The 14145-nt window shown below is 34.7% G+C and overlaps 1 protein-coding gene across 4 annotated transcripts; it reads left to right on the forward strand.

The window, feature by feature from the left end:
* The first annotated feature begins 517 nt into the window (after nucleotides 1–517).
* On the forward strand, nucleotides 518–13492 carry GTF2A2 (general transcription factor IIA subunit 2). Of its 4 annotated transcripts, XM_063091065.1 has the most exons (6): nucleotides 518–633; nucleotides 3351–3463; nucleotides 4362–4482; nucleotides 5516–5620; nucleotides 10410–10536; nucleotides 13191–13492. In XM_063091065.1, exons 3-6 carry the CDS (start codon nucleotides 4411–4413, stop codon nucleotides 13214–13216), a joined length of 330 nt encoding a protein of 109 aa, XP_062947135.1. In that variant the 5' UTR covers nucleotides 518–633; nucleotides 3351–3463; nucleotides 4362–4410; the 3' UTR covers nucleotides 13217–13492. The 4 variants fall into 4 exon arrangements, with proteins under 4 accessions (XP_062947135.1, XP_062947134.1, XP_062947137.1 ...); XM_063091064.1 differs by lacking the exon at nucleotides 3351–3463; XM_063091067.1 differs by lacking the exons at nucleotides 518–633; nucleotides 3351–3463 and adding an exon at nucleotides 649–947 and having other exon boundaries at nucleotides 4343–4482.
* The last annotated feature ends 653 nt before the right edge of the window (nucleotides 13493–14145 follow it).

A 14145-nucleotide genomic window follows, 5' to 3' on the forward strand; every position in this document is an offset into this window, starting at 1 on the left:
AAGTATATTTGTATTGAGTATTAGGCAAAAATTTTAAATACAGATTCTCCCAAATTAAAATTCTTCATGAATCACAAATTAAAAGCTTGCCGAGCTGAAATTAATTGCAGCCCTGTTTTTGAATGGTAAAAGAGATATCCTGCTAGAATTTTTCAGAATTTATCTTCAACTTAGTACTGTAAGGTCTTAAAAGTATTACCCTGAACACACCTCAGGCATAAAATGTCAATTACCTACATCTAGTAAATTGTGCATCTAACAGTGGAGAAGATTCGTCTCTAGAAATTATAATTCCTTTATAAATGCTTTAGGGAACCTCGGAAATAAATCACGCTGTAAGTGAGCCCGTCGTCCACCGTTTTGGGGTTTGAAGCTCCAGCTCCTCGCCCCTCCTCTCCGCAGCCTCGCCCGTCCCTCGCAAGGCTTGAGTAGCTTGCGGGGGTGGGGTGGGCGGGGCCTCCCGGCTCACCGGCGTGGCGTCACTTCCAGGTTCCCCGAGCACTTCCGGGTCGCCGGCCCAACTCTGCGGTTTCTGCAGCGGCTGAAGAGGTGGCTGGGGCAGTAAACACCTCCTGCTGGGCTCCTGGCCGCGCCGCTTCTGTCCACTTTGCGGCGGAAAGCGCCTACCCACAGGTAGTGGGTGAGCTGGGCGGGGTGAGGGAGGAAAGCGGGCCCTCGCTCCTTGCCGTCCCCCAGAGCCGGGGCTGCGGTTGTCTCTGAGGGCGACGTGGCGGTCCCTTCGCTGCCAGGGCCTGGGGCCGGCCCGAGACGGACTTCGCTGCTGGCAAGGCCCTCGGCCGGTACCGGCGAAGGGAGGCGAAGCGGCGGGGTCCATTGCATCCTGTCGCTGGAGGCTTGGTGTCCTCAGGGCGCCAGGTGGACGGACCTGGGGGAGGTCCTCAGCCCAGCGCCGTATTTTCAGCGAGGTGAATGACCTAAAGCACAAGGTCAGCGACTTGTGGTTTTTGCCGAATTTCGGGGAGCTTTCCTTAAGCCCATTGCTTGAGTGTCTCATTGCTGTGCCTTGTCGCTTGTTCGAAGTCTGCCTTCCAGTTTGCTTCATGCGAACTCCAACAGAGCAACAAAGTTGAACTGGGCGGTTTAATTAAGAAGGACTGAGACTAGTTTACTTCCTAATTTGGAGCCTTTTAATTTTCTAAACTGGAAAATTAGGAGGGAGTACTAAATTTTTGTGGCTGACACCACATCTAAAAGATTTGAGCACTTCACGAGGAATTTTTAAGAATCTAATGTCATTAGTGGGAGGAATTGTTACAAACGTTTATGTAACATAGCTGTTTTCTAGATAGCTCTTAGACTTTTGTCAAATGGAGCATTACACAAGTTTCTGTACTTTGTAAAGTTTTTATTGCTACTGGGACCTCTCCTTGCTCTTTAACTCCTTCCTTCCGCCCCTCCCCCCCCCCATGAGTGATGTTTTCCTTCATTCATTTTTTGAACGAATGTTTCTTTTGTCTCCTATCATGTGTCGGATACTGTTCTAGACGCCCAATTTACTTCATTGAACAAAACTGACAAAAATTTATGCCCTCGTGGAGTTTACATTCTATTGGACGATGTAGAAAATAAATATAATTACATTATATGTGTTAGGAGGTGATGGTGTTATCAAAAAAAAAAATTAAGCAAGATAAGGGATATGGGGAAGTTCCAGAGTAGAGGTGGGAATTGGTATTTTAAATATGGTGGTCAGTTTAGGCCTCATTGAGTAGGTATCGTTTGAGCAAAGATTTGAAGGAATTAAGAGAGTTAGACATGTGAATATCTGGGGAAGAGCATTCTAGGCAGAAAGAACACCCACTACAAAGGCTCTCGTGCCTGTCATGTTTGAAGAATAGCAAGGAAGCCAGTGTGTCCATAGAGGGATGAGGGCGGGGGTGAATAGTGGGTAAGGTTGAAGAGATAATGGGTATCTAGATTATTGTAAGGACTGATGGAAACACTGGGAGGTTTTGAGTAGAGAACATGTTCTAACCCATGTTTTAAAAGATCCCACTGACTCTGAGTTGTGATGAGAGTGTAGGGGGACAAGTGTAGAAGCAGGGAAATCAGTTAGGAGGCTGTTGCAAATGACAGTGATAGTGGCTCAGCCCAAGGTGATAAAGGTGGAGATGGTGAGAAATGGTTAGTGTCTGAATGCATTTTGAAGGTAGAGCTTACAGGATTTGCTAGGAACTGGGTGTGGTGGGTGAGTTGGAGGGAGGAGTGGACGATGACTTTAAAAGTTTTGGCTAAGCCCGTAGAAGTACAAGAGTACTTTTAAAAGTTCATGGAAAATTGAATTTAAAGATAAAATGGATCCTTCCATGAACTTTTTGAAGACTCCTCATATGGAGTTATTTCCACTGAGATGGGAAAGGCAAGTAGAGATGCTGCAGCTAGATCTAGGAGTGAGAAGTTCTGTGCCAGTATATGAATTTGGCAATTGTCAGCAGTGATATTTAAAGCCATGAGAGTGCATTGTCACTAAGGAATGGATGTAGACAGAAAGCAGCAGAAGACCAAAGGACCATGTCTTGAGACATTAAGAGTTCAGGGAGAAGAGTATCAACCAACAAATGACATTAAGAAGGATGAACCAGGGAGTTAAGGGGACAACCCAAAAACTGTGGTGTCCCAGAAGCCAAGCAAAGATCCTTTAACAAAGAGGAGGGAGTAATCAGCTGTGTCAAATGTTCTAGTCTGGTGGGGATTGGCTTTAGCAATGCCATTGGTGACCTTCACCACCTGTTTCATTAGAGTGTGGGAGGCAAAAACCTATTAGGAGAGAGTTTAAGAGAAAATGAGAAGAAAAGGAATGGGAGACAGTGAATACGCATAGCTCTATGGAGTTTTACTGCAAAGGGCAACAGAGAAATAGAGTGTGGTTGGCGAGGAAAGTGAGTTAAGGCTTTTTTTTTTTTTTTTTTTTTTTTTTAAGATCGAAGAAGTCCTGTTTGCCGATAGGAATGATCTGTAAAGAGGGGACATTTGATGGGGAGGAAGAAGGGGAAAATGAATTGTTAGAAAGCAAGAATGCTATCCTCGTTTACTAGAGGGAATAGGACCTGATACAAAAGTAGAAGTATTGGATTTATATCAAAGCATGTATAATTCAACTATAGTGACAGAGAGGCAGAGTATATGTGTGTAGATATTGCTCGGTGGTTGGATGTGGTTGTGAGAGTCTGGAAGGTTTTTTTGCTTCAGTGTCCTCAGTAAAATAGAAAACTTTGTGTCATACTTAGACACATTTCTAATAGTTGGTATTAGCACTTTGACATACCACCCAGTTATTTATTCACTCAACAAATACTTATTGAATATATACTACACACATTTTTTTCTAGGTGGTAAATACACGAGTGGTCTTCAGAATGTTCATGGAAGAATTCATATTATCTTTTAAAGTATCCTTGTATAGCTGAGCAAAAGTATCGACCTTCGTGGATCATCTATTTTAGTAGGTGGAAACAGAATAAGAATATATATATCATCTTTAGTTATTGGTATGAATGAAAATAAGTGTAAGGGGGGAGGGAGTACTTCTTTTTATAGGTTGATCACAGAAGGCCTTTCTCATGAGGTGATGTCTGAGCACAGATCTGGATAAAATGAAGGAGTAAACTATACTGGTATCTGGGAAGAACATTCGCAGCAAAAACAATAGCCAGGGCAAAGGCCCTCAAGCAAGAATGAGCTTTCCTCCTTTGCTAGCTAAAGTCTAGCTTGAAAAAAATCAGGAAGCTTTTCTGAGCCAAGTCACTTAGTCTACAGGCAGTCTCCGTAGTATTCTGTGTATATCTCTATAACAGCTCTTATTTTATACTGAATCTAACTTTTTTTGTATGTCTGTTACCCTCTCAAGAGTATTCATTTTTTATGATTTGGAATATATCTTTAGTCATCTTCCTTTCCCTGGTACCTATCACAGTGCTATTCTCTTGGTAGGCACTCTGTAAATATTGAATTTTAAGAAAACAGGGAAGTAAAGGTGTGGGTATGCAAATGTGAGCACAATATTGTGTTTATCCGTGATTTAATAGCAAGTAAAAAGGATGGTATATGGAAAATTCTAGACTAAGTCAGAAAGAAATGACTTTTGAAAGAAAGATATATAAATATAACATCTACACTGTATAAAAATGTAAATACCTATGTCAAAATCACAGGAAAAATAACTAGAAAAGTGATTTTTAACTATTCCTTGTGATTCTAAAATTACCATATAGTAATTTGCAATTACTAAAAGTTCTAATAGTTCTATATTAGAATATATGAAATAGACAATATTACATACAGAATTTATAATGTTACAGAATGTTCTTTTTTTTTTTAACAGTTTTCTATTAAATTTTTAGGACATCAATGCAAGCCTGAATAAGAAAAAGAATTTCTTCCTCCTAAGCCATGGCATATCAGTTATACAGAAATACCACTTTGGGAAACAGTCTTCAGGAGAGCCTGGATGAGCTCATACAGGTGGGAGACTGAAAATCAAATATTTTTACTTAGATAGGTCTAAAATAATTCTTGTCATATCACCTATCCCAGGCCAAGAGATATGAGGTAAAACAGACTATTTAATCCAGCAAGTCAGTATCACTGACGGATGAATAACCTCAAATTACTGTTTATTACACTATCCTGACAACAAGACATAAAATATGATGATCAAATGATATAGTTGAGTATATCTCAATATTTAAAAATTTCTGTTAAACATAAAAATTGAGATTGTTGGTTTTCCCCTTCCCACACCAGGAAGAAAGGCATGTTCTATGTAGCTTTAAGATGATTTTGTCCAATTTTATAAAGTCTTTTGAGATTTAAATTAGAATTTTGAACTTATATTTCAGTTTTAGAAGAATCAACCTTTTTATATAAATCTCCCAACTAAGAACATATTAAGTATTTCCATTTGTTTTGATATATTTTATGGGCTTCAATAAGACTTAAAAGGTCTTTTTTAATATAGGCCCTATGGTTTTTATTTTTTTTTTTTTTTTTAAATAAATCCAATGATCAAACTGTCATTCACATATCAGGCAGCACTTAAATTTTGAACCTAAATTTTATTTATCTATATATTTTTGGCAACTGGCCAGCATGAGGAACCGAACCCTTGACCTTGGTGTTACAAGGCTGTGCTCTAAAACAGTTGAGCTAACCGGCCAGCCACCCCATGGTTTTTGTTTATCAGAAAATTGGTTCCCTCAATTTGTTGAACACCTCTTTCCAAACACAGTGAAGGAAAGATGGGTGAAGTTTTGTTCTGGGTTTGTAACATCAGTGCATGTTTCATTTTCATAGTTCTGTTTGTGTCAAGATAGTTCAAAAGATATTTTCAGCCTTTGCTTCTTAATTGTTAGTTATGGGAAAAGAGAATAAGGAATTCTACTTTAGAGGCTGTGGTTAACCTCCGTTAAATTTTAAATGATAAATCATGTATTTTTATTTACTTTGTCTTTAATGTTCTTCCCTAAAAGGATTTATGACCTTTATTTTTTCTCAGTCTCAACAGATCACCCCCCAACTTGCCCTTCAAGTTCTCCTTCAGTTTGATAAGGCTATAAATTCAGCATTGGCTCAGAGGGTCAGGAACAGAGTCAATTTCAGGGTAAGGATATTTTCCTAAATCTAGAAGCCTACAGCAGTGGTTGTTACAATAGTGTTTTTTTAGGACACCTACATATTTATTAATCATAAGAGGAAGAGATGGCTTAATCAAATTTTGTAACATGTTTTGTAATGACTAAATTATATTTTACTTTTAAATCAACTGTTTACTAAGTTCATCCACTAAATGTGAGATACGGAGTTGTTTTAGATTTTTATTCCATTGTTTCACAAATCAGCCTGTGTATGTTTGGCTACCTTCCCTGAAGAGTTACTGAGATTTCAAACACCTGAAACATTATCTGCAGGATTAAAGGTAAGTGGCAGAGTAATGCCTAAGGTTCAGTTATGTTTTTCAAACTCTGGCCTTCACCTATTCCAGGAAAGTACAGAGAGATTTCTAGAAATTTCATGATTACCAGACTTATAAAAACCTGATATAGTGGTAGGTAACTATTCTGGTAGCTTGGTCTCATTTGAGTCTTTTATACTTAGAACAGTCATCCAAAGTTGAACAAAATAACTCTCAATTTCATGATAAATTTGGATTAAGGGGCCACTGAAAAATAATCATGGTGGAATAGAAATAATTTTACAACATTATGCTGTTGATGGAGTCATGTAACATTATATTCTATAATGAAGTTTGGCTGTTATCCTATTTATCTAATATTTATGCTTATGTTGTGTTATAAGATATACCATAATGTAGAAGTTAAAAGGTTAAAATATGTCAATGTATGAAAAGAACAGAGGTTACCTTGCATTTAAGAGAACCTTGGTATTTTGGTTTTTCTATTTTTGTTTTTGTTGATGAAAAACATAAAAATTCATCATTTATTCAACATTTGAGTGCCTATTACATATAGGGCATTGTTCTAGGATACAGAGGTGAACAAAATAGACAAGGCCCATTTGACTTAAATTTTAGTGAAGGGATAAAATCTCCTTGTATTTTTTTATTTTTATTATTTATTTATTATGAATATTCATGAGATACAAAGCTTGATTGCTTGTATTTTATATCGATATAAATAGGTCTCTTATCAGTTTCACATGGTGAAAAATTATCTGAAGTAAACTGTGTCTTTAAGACTATAAAATTTGCCCAGTGGATTCTTGAATTTTTAGCAGTAATGATTCTGTAAAAATTAGTTTGTTTTTGTTTGTATAACCATATGTAGAAATCTACCTAGTTTGTCATTCAACACCTATTCCTTTATTTCTAAATTGATCCATGTTAATACATAAACTTTTGCCCATGTAGAAAATGTGGTGGACTACTTATCAGACACAGTAGGGTTCTCAAGGCCTGCATAGTCTTCAGGTTGCATTATTATAGGTTTGTAATTTGGATCTCTTTAACTAAAGTTAAAGGTAATTTGACATTTGCATTTCTCTTACATAGCGTTTTGTAAATTTGTCTGTTTTCCAGAAGTTATAAATAATTACTTAGTCTTGACCAGGACTTACTTTGCTATTCTTACTTTTTTTCTTCTGCTGCTGCTGCTCTATCTCAGGCTTTTATCACCCTGCTCCCCGCTGGATTACAGCAGACTTCATCAATTTTAAGTCCAGAAAGTTTGCAAATAGCATTTGTTCAGCTTGGTGGAGCATATGGCAGAGACAAAAGATTTCAATACATTGAGACAAAAGAGAGAATGCATCGGTAATATCTAATTTTCAAAGCCATATTGTTAGATCACATTTAAATAATTTTTTTTATTTATAATAATTTTTGCTGACCTAGCAGTAAGATTAAACAGAAATTAGGAGAATAATCTTATATAGCGTGTTAAATTGTTTTTTGTTTTAAATTCTTGCATTAATTCCGTTTGAGAATATTTAGAAAATATTATAGGAAAAAAAGACCTCGAGTATGAGAGCTAAGGTTTTAATTATTATGTGTTGAAATTTATTAATAAAAAAGTTAAAATACACAAGGGTACTTCAGAAAGTTCATGGAAAAATAGAATTGAAAGATAATATAAATCTTTCTCAGAACTTTTTGAAGTACCCTCATGTGTACCAAAGACCTTGAACTGAATTAATTTTTAAGGAGAAAATTCAGATTGAATTAGTATGTATAGTTAGCCTCTTATGAGCCACTGTAAGTTTTTGAGAATGTCTGCCCACAGATAAAAATAATTACTTAAACATTATAATACTGAGCTTCAAACAGTAATTAAGCAAGCATTAAAAGATTTAACGATCACGAAAAACAGCCCTTCCAACAGCACTGACAGTTTCCTTTTTCCATCTATCTTTTGATGTTTCTGCAATGAGTGTGTGTTATGTAACTTTTAAGGTATTGTTTTAACTTTTAAAAAAAGTGTTTCCTGGTTGTGGATACATGTAAAAAAAAAAATACGTGAATTTATTACAGGTGCACTGAAGATACGGTATCTGACCAAAGCCAAATATTATCTGATAGAAAGAACTTTTTTTAAATATAAAGAATACTTTAAAAAATATAGTTATTCTTTCAGTTCTTATACTATATTTTAGATACTAAATTGATTCTGATTTTCAAATTAAGACAGTGAAAAAGCAAGATATTTAAATAACTAAAAATTAAATACAGTATAGTTTATTTTATTTCATGTTAGGGATTCTAGTTTACCAAATTATTCTAAAAAAGATTAGATTTATATTATTATCTCTTATGTTTAAATGTTTTTGAACACTGGTTGGCTCAAAAGTTATCTAGCTAATGTACTCTTAATTTATTAATCATTTCTTTTAATCTAAATATTGGAAAGCATTTAATAACTATTTTATATATAAAATTAATCTTTCACAAATTTTATAGCATTTTACTTTGTCAATAAATGAATTATATGCATTTATGATGTAACTAATAGAATTTCAGCATATAATTATGTAAGTAGATTTTTTTACTCCAAGCATCTAAAATGTGTTATTTGTATTTGAAAGCAAATATTCACATGCTACCCATAAATCCCAGTGGCATCCTTTGTTCAAATTATTGACACAATTAACATCAGTTGGATATGAGAGTAACCTACACACTCATTACACACAAGTTCAGGATGCCAGAAGTGAACACTGAGGTTAGTGCTTGGCTGTTTAGCCTTCCAAAAGCTCAGACTGTACCAAAGGAGCAGATCTAAATTTAAAATATATTTTTTCCTTATTGCTTGACATATTATATCATAAGTGATTTTCGTCAAGTTAATTTTGTTAAGTCTAATTTATAATTTATGATTCTATTGATTATTCCCTTTTTTTTTTTTTTTTTAACCCATACTTCCTTTGAAACTGTACTACCTTGCCTTTTCTTTTATTCCCTGGCCTCTTACTCTCAGGCTCCTTTGTAGTTCACTTCTGTCTCTGCCTTAATTGTTGGTATTCCTATTCCTTAGGGTTATATATTGTGCCTACTTGAGTTCTCTTTAACCCTATGACTTCAGTCCATATGCTCTTGCTCCCAGGTTTTCTCCTACCCTCCAAGTGCTTGTTGGACATCATGACTTAGATATATCTCAAACTCAATTAGTCTCTCCATCTCTCTTGATCCCCTTGCTACTGCTATGGTAAAGCCACCTAAGAGGCATCAGCTTCTTAGCTGTTCTTCCTGCCTCCAGTCGTACTCCCCTCTAATCCATTTGTCTTGTCATTACCAAAAATGCGAATCTGATTATGTGACTCCTCTGTTTAAAATCCTTCAGTGACCACCCAATACCATTAGAATGGGACAAAGGCCTTCCAAGTTTCTCTGTGATGCCCTTCACTCTAGGACCTGCTGACATATTCTGTTTTCTGGAATCTGCTACCCCATTTCAAGTGTTTATCTTCCTTTCCATCGTCCCACCTCTTCCTTGACTAACCAACCATTCTTCAGCACTCATCTTAAACTTCACTTTGTGAGAAAAGCTTTCTCTGCCTTACGTCCTCCATACCCTTTAGTGCCCTTGCTATACTCCCATTAAACCTAGTAACTTACTCTTTCATAGCACTGTTATACTATGTTTACTTGTTTTAATAATCTCGCTGCTAAGCTAAGCTCACTGACAGCAGGGACCAGTGTTTACCATTGTATCCTCAAAGCCCAGCATAGTCTAGCACACAGTAATTACTCATATTTATTAAATTCGTTAACCAGTTCATCCATGGCCATCAGTCTCCTTATTCATTCTCACTTAATACAACATTTAGATTTAATACAATTTTTGCTATTACAATAATACTTCAGGGCACATTTTTATGCTTGATACTTTTTTTCTAAATTGAAGATTGTAGTCATTTAAATGTCGCATACTAAATTTCATGTGTGAATATACTCGTATGTGTGTATATCTCAGGTTTTGATTGTATTCTCTCGGTGTCTATCCTTGACTTTCACCACACTCTTAAAATAATTTCCTTTTAATGTTCAAGTATATATTCCTGGGAAAAAAAGTATTTACATAAAAATTCAAATAAACTTTTATAATTTAACCACATGAGGGCAGTAGAAATACAAATTCAAGTTTTCATTCAGCTTTTTATATTTCAGGTAAGTAATTTGCAGACTCTTTTACAGTGCTGAAAATAGTCTGCTTACTAAAATATTTTGAACTGTTCCTTTAGCAAATTTATCTAGGGTTTTTTGTGGTTTTTTTAAGTAGATAGGATTAAAATTAAGGAAAATCTTAAGCAAGCTAAGCACTAAACATACTGTTTTAACAATTATGTACTTGGTAGCTTAAGTTCTCTTAAATTGCTTTGGAGAAAAATGTGAGGGAAAAAAATGACTTCATGGTATATCTACATGTTTTGTTTTAAAGGGCTCTCTAAATACGTACAGATTCTGCGATAATGTGTGGACTTTTGTATTGAATGATGTTGAATTCAGAGAGGTGACAGAACTTATTAAAGTGGATAAAGTGAAAATTGTAGCCTGTGATGGTAAAAGTAAGTGTTTGCCTAATTACTGTAAAAGCCAAGCTACTTGAAATCTTGTCTTTATCTATCTGAAAAGCCTAAGGGGCAAAATGGCCAAATGATCAATTCCCAGGTAGATACCTAGCTTCTATGTCAGCTAGATTATGAATTCCACATCTCAAACCATCCTCTTTACTGACTTCAGTTACGTTTTAAATGATCCATAGACTACTTACACAGATTGAGTTTGTGTGGGGAAGAAAATAACCAAATTAGTAAGCTTTTCTTCCCTGTTTCAGTTGCAGATTTTAAATGTTTATCAGGCTTTTCACAACCATCTTTTCTTTAAGGAAATGTTTATCTTGTGGTTTCTATGTTGCTGGATACCAATATATTTTATATTTTAAAAGTTATTACTTTTAAACAGATCTTAATTAACCTTAAGAACCTTCCAGTCATAATGGTAAATATTCATTTCTCTAATCTGTTATGTCTGTGCAGGTGAATTTCCCACAGCAGACCTAGGAACTTATTCAGGTCCTTAAATATTTCAGAAGCTATACATCTCTTTTCTGTTCCATGATTAATTATTTCCTTTTTGCTGATTGCATTTTAAATACATACTTACCTTTACTTTATAATCTGAACCATTTGTGTTTAAAGCAGCTAGTCCTGCAGTTAAAAAGACTACCACTCTCCAGGAAGGAGAGTTTTGAGAAGCAAGAGAAAGAAAATGTAGGAAGTAATACCCTTCATTTCTTGGATTGTAGGTTGAGTTTTTTGTTTTATATATTTTGGATTTCAAAAGAAATATCTAATCACTGAAGAAATGTATAGAATACAGAAAAGCACGCAGAAGAAAAACATCTTTAACACCACCTGGAGATAACATCATTTTTAAATGTTTTATTATGTAAATTTCTATCCTTATGCATATATTTTTTTGAAGTAATGTATGTATGCACATAGACACATTTGTAAGTATATCATTTTTCAAAGATATGTGGACTATTCTCTTAAGCCTGATTTTTTTTGTTTTTTTTTTTTTAGAGGTGACCGGTAAGGGGATCTTAACCCTTGACTTGGTGTTATTAGCACCACACTCTTCCGAGTGAGCCACGGGCCGGCCCTTAATCCTGATTTTTAATGGCTGTATAAAATTATACCTTCAGCCCTTTTTTTTTTAAAAAGCCTCTGCCAGATGTCAGAAAGTCTCTGAAACCAGTAATGTTACAATGACTTGTACTGTTCAGTATGTTAATCAGGAGTAATCATTCTACGAACTTTAGGCAAAAACAATGTCATTTTGTATTGGGGTCTTTTTTTTTTTTTTTTTTTTTTATTCCTGTGAAGGAATTATTTCTATATTTGAGATAATGTATAATTTTTATATTTTTTTCTTATAATTTAAACTAATAGCATCTTCATAGCCCTTTAGGTTTTTAAGTTTTCAATAGACTGTACAATTTGGAAATTAACTTATAATTCCTAGACCTGTATAAAAATGAGTTAGTGATGTATACCAGCACTTTCCATAATGATGGAAATGTTCTACATCTGCATTTTCCAGTAGTTGTACTACTGAGCACTTGAAACGTGGCTAGGGCAACTGAAGAACTTAATGTTTTAATTATATTTAATTTTATTAGTTAATTTGAATTAATTTAAATAGCCACATGTAGCTAGCCAGTGGTTACCATATCGGATAGCACAGATGTAGATTAATTAGTAGCTAGAGTATCAGTTTCAGTCATTTGATGAACACATGGCTAAGAACCAAAAAGTCAGTAAAGAAGGCTTCTAAGCAAACAATAATATCATAGTCCCTATAAAAATATGTATTTTACTTATAGGAGCTCCTGTCTGGTGGTCCTTAGAGTGTGTTACTCTTGCTTAAAGATATAATATTACTTATTTTTCCAAAAGTGAGTGGGTGAGAAGTAGCAAATTAGCCTTATCTATTGCAGTGGCTTCTGAGGAGCTTCCCACTTACAGCACAGTATAGTAATTAATCTTCAATGAAAAAATTGTTGAGTACTCAAGAAAAGCTTCGATTGTGTTCCATTTACTCTGTATCTTCAGAAAAGAATGGAATCTTAGAGATTTTTCTTTCCAAAATTGAAATATAAATGATTTGGCATTTACAGGTAGAGGTAAGTTTCAATAATTAAGAAAATACTATTCCTCAGTGATGGCAGATAAATGAGGTGCTGCTATAAAGTAAGTCCATTTTATTCTAAAATTCAGCTTTCTGAAATGAAATTGAGTTCCTACTATAGAAATGGAGAAAAAGTGGCAATAGCTAGAATTTTCATGTTTCTCACCTGGAAGTATCTTTAAATACGGTTCTCTTGTGATTATATGTTATGGTTCTTTGTGATTTAAAATTTGAGACAGTAAAGGACCTGAAAGAAATGTGGTTATATGACAGTTATATAGACCAAATGTAGTACAACTTGGTTTTTTTCTAGCTTAAATAAGGAAATCTAAGCGTTGTCTTTCTATCTCTGAAGTTCTCAAGGTATTTCTGTAGTCAGCTTTTCTCAACCTTGCCTCCTCCTTTTCCCCAATTCCTCAAACCACCACCATCACTAGTTCCTGTTTTCTTTTTTATAGATATTTTTTAAATATTTACATTTAAAATTAAATTGCTCCTTGAATTTATTTTCTCCTCTGTTTCCTAGATACTGGCTCCAATACTACCGAATGAATAGGAAAAAATGGCTTTTTTATGCCATCTTCTGTTATTATTCATCGCTTTTTGAAGAGAAGCATAGAAGAGACTTTTTTTATTTATTCTAACATTTCTGAAATGACTACACTGTGCTATACTATCAGAGAATTCCAGCAGAAAGAAGCTTGTAACTCTGTAACCTCTTATATTACCTTTATTATACAGCATGAAGAAACGTAACTTTTTTTTAATGACAAATCAAAAGTTGTTGCCTTCTAAGAACATTCTTTAATAAACTTATTTTAAAACTCAGTGTGAGTAATAATTGGTGGAGCTATTAAGCTAGCAGTATGAAGATATTAGATAAGTATTTTGAAAGAGCTTCATGTTTCTTGCAAAGGAAATTAGAAAATGCATTTATTTTAATAAAGTCATCTTAGTTTTGTCAGTTGTAACTTTATCTGATGAAAGCATCAGCAGGGGCAAAACTGAATTCTGGATGGAATTTACTAAGAAAACCCCTTTTTTTCTAAAGTACAAAACCAAGAGTAATCATTGGTTTGAAAAATCTAAGTACAACTTGATTAAGAAAGTTAGACAATCTTTAGTTAGCTACTGTAGAAAAAACCAAAAAACCTATTCCAAATAATGTAAAATAGTCCCTACATGACAGGTAAATTATTTCTAGAACTGGCCATATTGATGAGTTTTCATGCATTTTTAAATGATCTACACCTTATGAGTTATTAGATTTCAATTAAAAGTCCTAAATGTATGATATTTGTTTCCATACCTTTATGGACTTGAAGGAAAAAAGTTTCCTTTGTCTAGGAATATATAATGAAGAATGTGGCATTTCTAAACTGGCAAAAGAATGCCAGGCCGGCACCTGGTAGTTGAGTGACTGGAATTTAGCAGCCGACTATAGATGAATCAAGACCAACTATTTTTAATAAAGACATGGC

This window comes from Cynocephalus volans, chromosome 3 (assembly GCF_027409185.1).
Source record: "Cynocephalus volans isolate mCynVol1 chromosome 3, mCynVol1.pri, whole genome shotgun sequence".
In the NCBI taxonomy this organism is placed as follows: Eukaryota; Metazoa; Chordata; class Mammalia; order Dermoptera; family Cynocephalidae; genus Cynocephalus; species Cynocephalus volans.

Coding starts and splice junctions, on each gene's coding strand:
- GTF2A2 (XM_063091065.1), top strand. CDS start 4,411: ATGGCATATCAGTTATACAGAAATACCACTTTGGGAAACAGTCTTCAG. Junction 4,483..5,515: donor GCCTGGATGAGCTCATACAG/GTGGGAGACTGA, acceptor ATTTTTTCTCAG/TCTCAACAGATCACCCCCCA. Junction 10,537..13,190: donor TGTAGCCTGTGATGGTAAAA/GTAAGTGTTTGC, acceptor TCTGTTTCCTAG/ATACTGGCTCCAATACTACC.